Here is a 14498-nt window from a genome sequence, read left to right as displayed (position 1 = left end):
TCATGTATTAAAACCTTTACTTTGACATGATACATCAAACAGAAAGTTGCAGAATTAATGACCAAAAACCATTACATTCATTCATTTTTTTCTTAACACAAAGTCAATCATTTCCAAGTTATGTTGGAGTCAAAATACATAGAAGACAAAAATAGAGAGAAATTAAGATTCCATTTGATATAACTGTTTTGCATTTGCGTAATACTCCTGAATAAAAATGGACTAGAGCAGTCAGTAGAGAAGGGGGGGGGGGGGGGGGGGGGGGAAATCAAAAGAATGGCAGTTGTGTTGGGAATCAGATGGGACACCTTGGGAAATGGTCATTACACTCAGGTTTGCTTTACTTTCCATACCCTTAGCTTTCATTTTTAAGCAAGCTGACTGGTCTCGGAAAGCCAACGTGCATTAAAACATCTTGAAGACGGAAAAGGAAGAAAAAAAGGTTAATGCAGCAGAGTCCACAGCAGAAGCTAAACGCGCGGGTACCTGCACTCGCACAATGCAGCCACACCATAGTGAATCGAGGGTAACTAGGCACCAGGGCACCACCGCAGCGCACATGTCGGCGCATTCGGCATGTGGCCCTGCGCGTTACGCAGCCCTCCACCACAGCTGCATTTTAAGGAAGGTTGGGGGTGGGAGAATTACATGCACATGGAAGTTACCCAAAATGGTAAAAAAAAAAAATTAAAAACCCGAGACCGTGTACAGCTGTGCCCGGCCCATCATGGAAGGCGACACTAAAGGTGAGCATGAAGCCGCCTCACTACCATGAAAAAAGACATCTGAAATATAAGCATCTATCACCAGCAATTTGGCTCAAAAAAAAATGTATCAAGTAATGGTAAAACATATTCCTCTGACTCAGAGTCTTTGAGTTCAGGAAAGGTAGGCTATAGGCTCATAGGACATTAAACCGGTTAGACAGCCGAACTAAACTGTTAATCTCATCACTAGTTCTCCCTACACGCTTCTGGCCGATAAGCCACCCCCTTAGCACACTCATACATGCACGCTTGTGTGCACAAACCCAAACACACACAGTCAGCAACCTTATAAACCATCAGTTAGTCTGCCAGCACGAAAGGAGCGCAACTACTGTACGAAATCCATCAGCACGTAGATGTTAACATCTCTGTCCATTAGGATTCCAGTTGTACAAATACATAAAGATTGTGTGGGATCTGCCTGGAGTACTTTGAACAAGGTTAGAGTGGATGGCACAAATACCTAAGGATGTTAGAGCACCCCAATCGATTGCAGATTCATTTTCACATTAGCTGGGGGTGGGGTGGGGGGTGGGGGGACTCTTTCTGCCAGACCTCATAGCTCCTTGCGGCTGACCGCATCCGCCGGTTCCCATGTCGACTAGTGCAAAGCGGCTCCTATAGTCGCTGTGTATTTACAACTTCTCACGCACACTTAAGGGAGCTGTGATCATGATGCATTTAAAGACAGACGGACAGCAGAGGGCTCGTCCCCCACCCCATTTGTCTAGCTTTGGTACCTAATAGGCGGTACGTTTGATTCTCCGGATTACCCTGTAAGGACTGCACAGTACCTGCTAAATTCTATGTATAAATTACATATCGGAGTGTTAACTGTTAACACAGACATTTAAGTCTCTAACGATGGTCCAAGAAACAGAGAGACAGTTAAGCTAAATTTACAAACCTCTGGGTCACTGAGGGCTCTCTGTGCGCTTGCATAATTGTCATTGTGCGCGCGGTTGTGTGTGTGTGTGTGTGTGTAAAATCACGTTCATGCACGTTAGCTGCATCTGGGATCACCAGTGCTGAACCTGTGTAAGCGTGCATACGTGTGTGGGTCTACATGCATGCATACGTGCTCAGGCGAGGCACGGAGCACTTTCCAGGCAGACTTTTACGTTACGTAGCACCAAAGTACAGAAAAAAACTGGACCACTGTTCAATGTCTGGTAAGTGTGCTCCGCGCACGCTGCGTTACGAATGCCTTCCAAATTTCAGCTCAATATCTGTAACTAAGCACATACACGCTCCTCCATGGCTGGTTTTCACCACAGCTCAGCAAAGCTGTATAGAAGAAATTATTTCCCCAAGCTTACGCTGGATTCTGCCAAATCAAACGGCTTTGTGTCACAGTGCATCCTTATTACTTGGTAGGTTCCACACCATTTTGGTGTTTAATAAACCTTGGAAAACATTAATAGTAAAAAAAAAAAGGTCTCAATCATCTCTGACCGTGAAACTTTGCTGCAGTTTGCAGACAATAAGATTTGACCTTTAACAGCTGCGTGACCTCTGCCCCTTTATAAAACGGCCAATAATGTGAGAGATGGAAAGACCATCCCCAATGCCAGGCAGCTCAGCAAGAGCTTATGACAACCCGCAAGATTAACACGACTGACACCCGAGGGCGCCCTCTGGTGCGCAGGATAATAGTGCACGCTGCAGACAAGCCACTGAGACAATGAGACAGTCAGTAAGGATGCAGCAATAAAAACTGATTTCCTCTGCCAGGTGATCAGGTAACGGCACATCTTGTTCACCCTCCGTTCCTCTCAGTCATTCATGTTTCTACCTGTGCCTACAGCACCCCCTACAAAACAGTGTCTCTGTCAAGTGTAAAGATACACATAGCCTCTGCTGCAAATCCAGTTAGCCAGTAGCGCACACGGACTGAACTGTGCCGGATTCCTCTTTGGAGATCAAACCGCAGGGACCCCTCTCTCAGTTCTAGAGGACTTTCGGGCCAAAAGGCCCATCAGAAGCCGGACATCGAGCAGGTCGGTGTGCTCCTGCCCCTCGAAGGGTCCGTGTGGGGTGTTTGTGTCTCATAGTGCAATTTCCCATCCAGAGAACACTTTGGTCTGTTCTTGGCGCAAAGCAAAACGATTTAGCGTCGGCTGAGTAGAACGGTGTGGGGCTGAAGCAAACACGCGAAATAGCTAACAGCTATCGCTAAAGCTTGGGAAAATGGCAGACAACAGATGTAGGCTACAGGGTAGCACAGGCTATGAGCAAAAGCCTTACAGGAGAGAAAAAAAAAGAAAAAAAAAAAACATATTCCATATACCTGACCTTAAAAACAACCCAGATTTGCATAACTAGGAATCTAAGAGGCATTTGCAAAAGCCAGCCAAAAATGGACTTCAATTTGCAAATATACTCATTACATGAGAACAGTACTTCAAGTTCATCTCAAGCACCAACTGCATACGTCATGCAAGATTCAGTGTCAATTCTGGAAGATACCCTATGAAAGCACACTAACGAAATATGATGCAAACCGGGGTACTATGAGTTAAAAGCGTACAGCATCAGGTGGTTATGAATCACTCAATAGCCTGGTAGGTCTAGAATGGTACACTAACATGTATGACGTACGGATCTAGCCTGGATATGAACTGAGGGCCTATTTGAATGGGTCGGGACACCGCTTGCACCACTCGAAGTGACGAGATCGCTCCCTGATTCACACGGATCTGGCAGTCGGAGTTTAGAAATTTAAAGCCACTTTAACACACACGCGTGCACGCAAGCACGCACGCACACACACACTTAGCTTTAAAAACTGAACGATACAAGGTGGCGATTAGCTTCATATAAATAGTACGGGAAATAGAAAACAGTATTTCTGACCGCACAAGGTCTTTCGTGCCTGCCTGTGCCACTCAGGGAAACGGTGCAGAAAGGGGAACCAGAATCCAGCCGAGACCAAGCAGCCCTGGGACCGGGCCCACGGGAGGCCGAGCGGAGAGAGCGCAGAGTGGGACTCCCTCCCATGCCGCCCGGCCACTATGTCAGCTGGTGGGGAGCCTCGAGCATCTCCATGAGGAAAGTGTCGATGGGGGTGTCGCCGATCAGCTTGAAGAAGAACAGGTGCTCCAGGCACTTCAGGCCGATGGAGCGGAGCGCCGGCAGCCGGAGCAGCAGCTTCGCAAACCTGTCGGGGAGCGCGGCCCAGAGTGAGGAGCCGGCGAGCGGCTACATCACACCAAACTTCAATGTGTCGCGCGGTGGGGAAACTGGGCCAGCTGGGCTCCTACTGGATAACGCTAAATTTAACAATACGTTCATGGATACCACCAATAAGGAAAACGAAACATTTTCATAAACTGAAATAAGACACAAAAATTGTTTAAAAACAAAAAACGACAACCAAAATGAAACACTATAAATATCGCTTACGAAGTGTAAAAAAAAAGTAAAATATTGTTACCATTTTGTGAATACTACTTAGCTAATGTAATGATTCTTTAACCATTAACAGCAGGAACTTGTTCTTCCCACTGAGGACAATTATACACAATGTGTATTCATGGTGGATTATATAAAACACACAGACATAAAATAGCTCTACAACTTTAACTCAGTCTGAAAATAAAATTACTAAAACTACTAAAATGTTTTTATTTAATGCTATATACATCTTTAAAATAAAAACACAGAACCGCACTAGAAGCTTAAACTAATCCGAAGGCTAGAAAATTACTACAGGCCTTCAAGCAAAACAAGCTGGCAACAGGGGGCGCTGGAGTTACCTGCCCTGCTGGTCGGGGTATCTCTGCTTGCAGTAAGCCTCCAGCGACGCATACACCTTCTCCCGCAGCAGCTCCACTTCATTGGGGTTCGACAAGCCTTTGGCATCTAGGGTCAATGAATCGACAGCCACTGTCACCCAAGCGAGGGGTCACATGACACGTGGGAGCAGCACCATATTTACTCTCTCCCCCCCCCCCCCCAACTGCCTCAGGGTGGCAAACCTGGCTTCATGGGGCCGAGGTGTAAGGTTGGGGGGGGATCATGTGACCGTCATACCTGGGTTGAAGAGGATGATGGCGCGTAGACAGCCTAACTCAGTCTTGTCCATCTGCATGTCTCTCATCTTGCTGACCAGCTCTGTGAGGACCCTGCAGGGGGGGGCAGGGGCAAGGACAGGATGGGGGGGGAGGGGGGGGTAGAGGCATGTAATTCCTGACCTACATCACCTTTCCTGCAGCACATCCTAACGAATGAGGGGGAGAGGACCAAATGATTCACACTGAGAAGCCAGGGGCAGGAGAGCGTAGTCTCGGGTTTGAGGCATCCTTGTGAGCGCCACCTGCTGGCCGGCTCCGGTTACCCTTATCAAAACGTTCTCCTGCCGCCGGCGATTAACGGACAGACAGTACCACCCTGGTGCCATTACATGCAGTGCAGGGCTCCAGTTTCCGTTATGGCTAACAAACCCCCACCCCTCCCTACCCAGCGGGGCTGCAGACGACGACAAGGCCTCTGGGTATCGTGCCAATGCCCCGGCCTCTCGGTGAATCAGCCCTGGACCGCGGCCCCCTGACCGGTGGCACAGACGCAGAGGGGAACACGCGGACACACGGGCTGAGCCCCGCCATGACACGGGTGCTGCCATCACTGGAACACGCATCGCCCGCCTCCCCCACATTCACAATGCCTTAACGATCAGTTAGGGTGCAGGAAAACAGTCGTTTTGTGCGTGTAGTGGTGATATTACCTGTCAAATATGGCCCCAACCTCTGCATTGTGCGCACTCTCCCTGCGTATTCAATCAGAACGTGTTATTACAACATTACACAGCTGTCATGGATTCCTTGGGATTAACACATAAAAGATGGTCTCTACTGCAAACGACTTGCAGCCTTTAGACAAAATGTGATGCAAATCAAGTAAATCAACATACATTGTGCAATATAACTTTTAAAGAATGAATCATTTTTGGGCCTTCACAGTTTCAGCTCTCAGTCTTCAAGAGGGAGGAAGTTAGTGAGTCGCAGGGGGATTAATCAACCCCAGAGGGATTAATCAGAGGAGTACAACACAAGTACAAAGGGCTCCCCAGCTCCCATAGAAGTTGCATGATATGCCGTGGGGGGGGGGGGGTAGAGGATGTTAACATGGTAGTCATAGTAACAGAGCAGCATATGTCCAAATGAGTAAAAGGGTTTTACTGCTAAACGCCATGGGCGGTGATTTTACAACGACGGAACTCTGGAATATGACATTATAAATTAAAAAAATAACCCATGTCACGTGGTCAAATAAAAACGGGGAAAATATGAACGGAGGCTAAATGGCGAGCACATGGGAACAAGGTTAACGCAGCAGTAAATATTTGCACAACACACCCACAGAGAACTTAAAACCCTGCAGCCAGTCACAGAGAATTCCTGGGATCGGAGCGGGCCGGCATTCCTCCGGCCAGTGCTGAAGTCGACGATCCTCGTTCATGTTAACGAGCGCGACTTGCCTGCGCCGTTGAGGGTGGGTATGGGGATCAGCGACATCGGCATTAGAGCGTTGTGTTGACAATGTTGGAATAGTGTCGGAATGGAGTACTGTTCTAATTAGTTACCATGGTAACCAATTGCTGCTCGTCACTGTTCCTCTCAAGGGACAAGTTACACACGGAATTGCGAAGCCTTCTTTTACAATAGCTAGCAGGTGAGGGCAGCGTAAGGACCCCCCCGGACAAAATGGAGGAGGGGGGCTATGAAAGGTGACCCTTCCTCTCCGGTTTACCCCCCCTCCCCCAGTCCCCCCCCCCCCCATAGTTCTTATCTGTGTCCTGGTTTCCGAGGGGAAACCAGAGATGGCTTTTGGTACCGAGTTACGTCTGAGTCAGTCTCGCGACGCCCCATACCTGCAAACCGCTGTACCGCGGTACAGGCTGAAAAAAGCTCTGGTAAACCATGCCGGCTTATTTACACAACCAATGGTAGCTCTTGTGTATTGAATTGCAGCAAAAATTAAATGGAGGCTTCTGCAGTACACGCCGGGCCCCTTATATTATGGGATGGCAGCTGGGCAGCGTGAGCAGCCCACGGGCGGGACGTGCATGCGAGTGGGGGCGGGGGGAGTGGCCTATGTGTTACCTGTCGAAGATGGCACCCACGCCAGCGCTGTGGGCGCTGTTGCGGTGCACGTGCAGTCCCGTGGCCAGCAGGATGCCATCCTTCACCGTGATGGAGCGGTGCGAGAAGGAGGCGATCAGGAGCTCGTTCCAGCCTGCCGGTGAAGGGGGGGGGGGGGGGGGGGGGGGGGGGTCGGTTGTAAAACAGCCATCTCTGCTGGCAGACGATCCCGGCCTCGAGCTAATCCAGTTAGACTCTTCCTGTCGGCTTTCCTCCCAATTAAATTAGCAGTAAGGCGGGGGGGTGGGGGGTGTTTGTCTCCTGTTCCTGTGTTTGGCCACAATCACCTGGGCCAGATGCCTCAACACTTAACCATCGGGGTGCTTAAAACACTGCAGCTGCGACACGCTTATGCACTAACCCCTGCAAATACGGCCCCAGGCAAAGCGTGGAGGACATGCTGGGGACAGCGATTTTAACGCCGCTCGGGATGAAACAGAAGCACTAGGTGGCATGGGACCATAAATGTCCCACCCAGGGGACGAGGGACGCGGGGAATAGGGCCAGAAGACGGCGAGGGCACGGGATCGTACCGGCACGCAGAAGGATGACCTGGTCGTCCAGGGAGAGTTCAGAGAAGTGCGGGATGCGTTTGGCCCACTCCACCAGGGTGAAGAGCTGCTTGTCGGCGGCCTGGCAGATGTTGGTGACGGGGGTCGTTGGGCTGCAGGCAAAGTGGGCAGCGTTAGGTCAGCTGGACCGGATATCGCATTAAGCCAAACCGGCAGAAAACAGCGGTCCTGTCGTCTAGGCTCAGAACGGGCTGCCCGACTGGGCGCCACCCACCGAGCTCCCCCCTGAGCTCCCATCCGCGTGCATCTCAGTCTTCTGCTCCACCGCCATCTCCGCCTCCAGGATCTTCTCCACCGGCATCTCCTCGTTGACAGCGCTGGTTGACTCCACCTCACCATCCCTCTCCTTGTTTCTTTGCCGCTCCTCCTGCACAGCTGTGTGTTTGTGGTGGGGGTGATCGAGATATAATGGGGGAGGGGGGGGGAGCACCCAGCACAAGGGACAGAACAAGACGAGAGAGAGAAAAAGAGACAGAAGAGAAGAGAGAAACACAGATATATACATTTCCTAGTTAGTTTAAGCGGCTTACATGCACATTCACGCCTGCATCCAAGCCCCGTGTAACATGGAGCGAGCGAGAGAAGCTCAACAGAAGACTTCCTACATGTAGGATCCACAGAGAACCAGATACAGAAGGGCGCCTTACAAAATCACACTGACAGAGCGGTGATGCGATTCACACCACTCACAGCATAGCCGATGCACTCCCCACCTTTTTATAAAACTCACTTTCAGCCACGAAATCCAAAATACCTGCCAGTCAATCAGGAATCAAACAAAAGATATGCCAGGATCCTGCTGTCTTCCACTATAGCGTTTGTTTGCATTAATATTGTGCGGAATTAAAAGGTCCAAACCTTCCATGTCAAACTGAAATTCTGCCCCCTCAATAATCTAAGTAGAGATGCAATGTTATGTACGTGTTGGAAAAGGCTTGGGGGGGGGAAATGGACCAACAGCAGAATTTAAAAAGCAGTCTAATGTTCATTTCTGAGCACTGAATCGCAAATTTAAGTACACCACTTAGCACAAGCACAATTCAGCCCAGAAAGGCGAAGGCATTCATTCAAACACTCCCTCGAACCCTGACATTTAAACACACATGCATGCACGCACGCACACAACCCACTCACGCACACACAACCCGCTCCCTTTTCCTTACATCGCTGTCGTTCATCTTGGACCACTACAGGAGGGAGGAGAGAGAGAGAACAAGAGGAAACAAAGAGGGAGAGAGGGAGGACAGGGATTAGTTTCTACGAATCTCCCCCTCTCCGACTTTTTTCCACGCTCATTCCTTCCCCCAAAACACTTACATTAACATTACAGATTTCACAGTTCAGTTGCCCAAAGTTACACTGAAGCGACATGCGACTCATCCCACTGCTGAGAGCAGCCCCGGTTCAGCATTACAGCCCTCCAGAGACCCTCGAGGTCACTGGTACAAACTTCGCACTCTCTCCTACCCACTGGCCCTGCCTGAATGCGGCTGAAACGCATTCCAGCTGAACCGCTACCCTGCAGACCTGCATCATAACTAATGCTGGGTCATCGCTGCATTCAAGAATTTTCCCCTGGGATCGATATAGTTTCTTAATCATTAAAGTCTGGCACAGGGCTCACGTGGATCCATCAACGGCGCTATCCCACTGCCAGCATCTCTGCATGGCGCTTGTGAGCCCTCGCTCTCCTGTACGACATCTGTCACTAAACACGCACTGAAGTAAACCCAGTGGAGCAGCACAGGCTGGGCTCCCTGGAAATTATGGCCACTGAGCCCTCGCTCCTGCTGTCCCAGCCCTGCAATGACGAGCTGCCTGTCCCGCCCCCTCCTCACCGCACAGCCATCACAGTTACCCTCCTGGGCTGAAAATCCCTTTCTTCCTCTCTGCTGTGTTAACTGAAGGAACCTCTGCACCTGGTCAGTTAAAAGGAGCTAAACTAGCCTGAAGCATCATGCGATCATGTCCACCATACTTAATTCTAATCAGAAACACATATGACCCGCCCCCCCAAAAGAATCTCACACCTAAAGAATATCCACCCCAGTCAGGTGGATCGCACTTTCTAATGCAGATAAACTGGCCTAAAACGGCACACCCCCCCACAAAGCCCATGCCCCTAGCCCCGCCCCAGCCTTACCTTCCCTCTTCATGCCCATGGCCAGGCACTTCTGGTAGCGGCAGTACTGGCACCGGTTACGTTGTCGCTTGTCCACCAGACAGTCCTTGTTGTCCCGGCAGGTGTAGCTCAGGTCCTTGCGCACAGTGCGCTTAAAGAAGCCTTTGCAGCCCTCACAGCTATAGACACCATAGTGCTTCCCTGTGCGGGGGGGGGGGGGGGGGGGGGGGGGGGGGCAAAAATGGCACTTATAGCAGGGCCACCAAAGGCATGCGCGCAGCTTAAACATTCAATGCCTGCTCCTGATTCTTCTCATAATCACAGAACTCTCCCCCCCCCCATGCTCACCAGAGGAGCGGTCCCCACAAATGGCACACAGGCGCTTCTGGGACAGCACAGGCCCAGGGCTGTGGGACGACATGGGCTTCAGGCCGAACGGCGGTTTGACGTCGTCCGAGCTGCTGACCGCGTGCAGACCCGACATGGACACCGTGGAGTTTATCTGAGATCCAAGAAAACGGGTCAGACAGAGAAAACGAGGACAACGGATGTTGTGTGTGTGGGGGAGGGGGCATACACACAACCTGCTTGGTAACTAAATAGTGTGTCAATCTGGCCAATCTGGAAAACCCAGCTGATTTGTCATTCAATGTTTTGCACAGAGCGAATTAACCAGAGCATGAAACCGTGGAGGTGGGAAACAGACTCAGCTCCAAGTGAGAAATACGCTAATCTACAAAGTCAGGAGTGGGACGAGGGTCGAGGATTTCCAGAGCAGGCACGCGGACCCAACACATCTGCCCATAAAAGCAACACTAAATCTAGATTACCATCTGCCCGAAAGACTCAAACTGAAGCTTGTGGCTCAGTCACATTAAAATTTCAACACGAACAGCCACTGTAACAGCATGACGGACATCCAGGTCTAGGTGGAGGGGCTGGAGAATTGTTTTATCTATGGCTACAGGCTACATTTCCTGGCACAATCTTTGAGTATTTTCCTTTTTGTTAATGTGTAGGCTGCTCTCCTCCTTTGCAGGCATGATGCCAAATTTTCCAACTCGTCTTCCAGGCTGCACAATCTCAAATATGACCTGAACAGCCAACGCAGCTACTATGACATGGAGGACACACACCCACGTCAGGGAACCGTGGGGCGGCCCGGCCCTCACCTGAGGGCTGCTGATGGGGCCGTAACCCACCGAGGGTGTGCCAGGGATGCAGGGCGAGCCCAGCGAGGAGCTGATGACGGAGAAAGGCGAGCCCATGCTGCTGATGGGACTGTTGACAGCCGAGGTGATGGGCGGCAGAGAAGTCATAGGTGCCAGGGGTGGCGAGCGCTGAGCCGACGGGGGAGAAGAGACAGAGGAGCTATCCGGGCTGCGAGAATCTTGGGGGGGCAGGAAAGAAACAGAACGGTCAGCTGGCAGATTCAGAGCATTATAATTTAATTTACACTCAGGCTCCGAAAACATGTTTATGTGATTTCTTGTAGGATAAGATGACGTTCCTGCCTAAAAGAAGTCAAGAAATAAATTTCATATGTGCTTTGTATGAATGGCTTAAGTCTTCAATTGCTGAAATAAAGGAACAGACACTTAATCCATTAGATTAAATACCAATACCGGGTTTAAAAAAAAAAAAAAAAAAAAACACAAATTCAGTGGGAATGGGTTCATGAAATCACTTTTGTATAATTATAAATAAATACCTTTGTTCTCAACTAAAAATATTACAATTCAAATGGCATAAATAATGTATTGCAACAATACTACCTCTATTATATCTAGAAACTGAAGCAGGAAAAAAAAAAATACATACGGAGACTTTACATTTAGATAAATGTAATGTAGGGCTTTTCGCTCTACCTGTCGAGACAATTCGATGTTTTGTCACAGAAGAAAAATAAGTGGCTTCCTAGATCGAACAACCTCCCGATCACTCTGTTAGGGATGATTTCGCTCCATTTCATTTCAAATATACAGGACATCACAAGTACGCTTCTCTTACCAAAAAAAAAAATAAATAAATTTATTTATATATATATATATATATATATATATATATATATATATATATATATATATATATATATATATATATACACACACACACACATACACACACACACACACGTAAAAAAAAATAGGAAATGAAAGCAGGAACGTGACCCGGCGGGCGGGGGCCCGGACAGGAGTTCAGGTTCACAGCACAGATGGCCCCAAGGTGCCACTGGCAAACCGCAGGCGTTTGGTCGGACACTGCCAAAAGCAGCAGCCTGTCCAGGCGCCAAATATTAAGTTATGGAGACGCTTTAAAAGCGGACACCGTCGCACCGGACTAGATCCAAAAAAAATTAAGATGGCTGAGTGAGCATTTACAGTATGTCCTTTTTTCAATTCAATTTACCCCACAGCGGTACATTGCCGTGTTTTAAACTGCACTGATCTACTATGCAAAGTGATTAAGTTTCATTAATAGTTGGGTCAGCTTGCAAATAAGGACTATATATGGTAAAAAGAAATGGCTTGGAGAATGCAGATAGAGATCACTGCGCATTACAGCAAAAGGTAAAAAAAACAGGGTTGACCACGCAACAAAAAAACAACACGGCAAACAGTTGAGAAGTTTCCTAAATATCCCAATTTTTCACAACTGAATTTCATCGTAAATTTCCCCTTGTGTGGCTATACCCGCAGACAGCGAGTTTATTTTGGAAATATTTAACAAGCACCGTTGACACCAAACTCATCTTACCTCTGCTGTCGCCCATGGCGAGCCGAGGCTGCAAGGAATCGAGGCGCAGCGAGACGCAGCGAGCCTCCGGTCGGGGCTAAAACTCGAGACCGTGGACTCAGGCCCGGCCCTGGGAGCGTTCAGCTCGGCCGAAAATATCAACCTGGGGCTCGCAGCGCGGAAAACGCGAGTGATCCGAAATACGGGGGCCAAGCGAGTATGAACACCTAGGTATCGACACGTACCGAAACAGCGCTTGCGAGTTTTGCGGTCTGCGTGTTGTATCAGCTACTGGATCTCATGTCGGAGCCCATGGCAAACAGGTTTATTTTTCGGGTTACGCCGCTTAACAGAGCCAAAAATGATACTTCCGCGCAAACCAAACCTTTAATAAGTTGACCGATCTTGCATGAAAGGTTCGAGTGCAACGACCTGCAACCAAACCAACGAAGTCCGCTTTTAAAACCAGATGCAATGAAAATTCCTGTAGCTGGCTCCTAAACTGAGCCGCCTTCAAAATAAAGCGTCCGTCCACTGGCCGCTAAAACGGTAACTGGGCGGCTCGAAATCCGACGAGCTTCGTCTCCGGGAGGTATTCGGCCAAGAGGCCGCCGCGCTAGTTTCGCTAACGTTATCGTCTAGACGATGGAAATCTGGGCATGAAAACCACGAAAAACGAGAAGCTGGGCCTGCACTCGCTTCCTTTCCCACCCCCCTCCTTCACCCACACTTGTCTCGTCGTCAACCCTCCCCCTTCTGGAGTGGAAACTGAGCTCGATACACATTCAGAATGGGGGGAATGGGCGCCATTTCGGATCCCGGCGTGTAGCTGCAGCTCGCCAAGTTTTAGAGCCAAAATGACTGGGCTACGACGCGAACACCGAGGGATTTGTCATCAATAAAGTTTCACTTAAAACAGCGAATTTCCTAAATAACTGAATTGTTCTAAACAGGTATTAGAGTCATACTTTAAGCAACTTGATCTTACGCGACAATAAGTGAGGACGTGTCTACTTTGGTAAATTCCGATTGTCGGCCAACTGGCGTGCTATTTCCGTCGTCTACCTAGAGGGGGAGCCTTTCCTCTTATCTGCAGAAACTAGTTGTCTATTGGAATGCGGACGTAAGATTGAATGATCAAAAGGTTAATTTGCGGTCTTGTTTATTCTCCTGTATGTGATATCCTGTGTTGCGCTACTCATATAACATTAAAACGTTAATCGTGTATTTGTATTTTATATTTAATTTGGTTCATGATCTTATTTAAATACTTAATCCGACCTTAATGTAAGAGTTTCTAGCTGTTACATTGTAGGAAACCTGAGAGATTAGACATAGGGTTGAGTTTACAAATAGAATATACTTATACAAACTTATAAAAACTTATACAAAAGAAAGGACAAAATAATGTCTCCAAAGAAGTGTACAACATTGCAGTATACTTTGGAGACCATGTTTGTACTGGTCTCCAGGAGTATAGTGAATGTGAGATGGACAGTCTTGACATTTAAGAAGTCCACCTGCTGAGAGAGAAAAAGATTCCCCAAGGATTTAATCACCAGGCTGTAAATGCCTTTGCCGACTCCGAGACAGCGTAAGCCATAGCAGATTCGTAATGTGACACAAAATCGTGTATATGAAGGAGATATTTATACGAATCCTTGTTCTTCCTTTCCATTTCATAATCTCATTCACTTTGTGCACATCTTGAAATATTAGGTTTACCTGAACAAGTATCATTTTGATCATTATCGGTATTACAGCACCTCGTATGATCTATTGCATAGAAACTCAAAATCTCGTGTTACTTTGAACCGATGTGGATAAAGTATATACGTTACACTTACGATTAAAACGAGGTAGATGATGTTCCGCTTGTTTAGTATCTGTTCACTAAGGTTATTCTGTAATTAGAGGGCTAAAAACCTGCCAAACCTGGTGATTTTTTAAAACATGCCTCAAATTCTGGAAATTGTTCTTGCAAATTAACATTCAAAAAAAGTTTCATAAATGATATAAATATTCATATGTAATCAATCTAACACTGAGGCACTTCAATAATTCATTAATGGATTCAAAGGCTCTTTTGGGTATAGCCTAATAAAGTCTAATTTAATTTGTTTCATATGGTGGTTACTGATGGGAATTTGTGAACAAA

At 48.1% G+C, this 14498-nt stretch overlaps 1 protein-coding gene across 1 annotated transcript; it reads right to left on the bottom strand.

The window, feature by feature from the left end:
• On the bottom strand, positions 1 to 13102 carry rxrba (retinoid x receptor, beta a). The gene is made up of 11 exons (XM_048993368.1): positions 12362 to 13102; positions 10777 to 10994; positions 9953 to 10106; positions 9626 to 9805; positions 7683 to 7857; positions 7444 to 7574; positions 6872 to 7004; positions 5494 to 5535; positions 4803 to 4894; positions 4526 to 4631; positions 1 to 3927 (listed from the first exon to the last, which is right to left on the bottom strand). Exons 1-11 carry the CDS (start codon positions 12375 to 12377, stop codon positions 3780 to 3782), a joined length of 1395 nt encoding a protein of 464 aa, XP_048849325.1. The 5' UTR covers positions 12378 to 13102; the 3' UTR covers positions 1 to 3779.
• Between the last annotated feature and the right edge of the window lie 1396 nt (positions 13103 to 14498).

The sequence above is a fragment of the Brienomyrus brachyistius genome, chromosome 23 (genome assembly GCF_023856365.1).
Source record: "Brienomyrus brachyistius isolate T26 chromosome 23, BBRACH_0.4, whole genome shotgun sequence".
NCBI classification, from domain to species: domain Eukaryota; kingdom Metazoa; phylum Chordata; class Actinopteri; order Osteoglossiformes; family Mormyridae; genus Brienomyrus; species Brienomyrus brachyistius.
The sequence above is the reverse complement of the archived record's forward strand: the minus strand, read 5'-3'. Positions and strand labels throughout refer to the sequence as shown.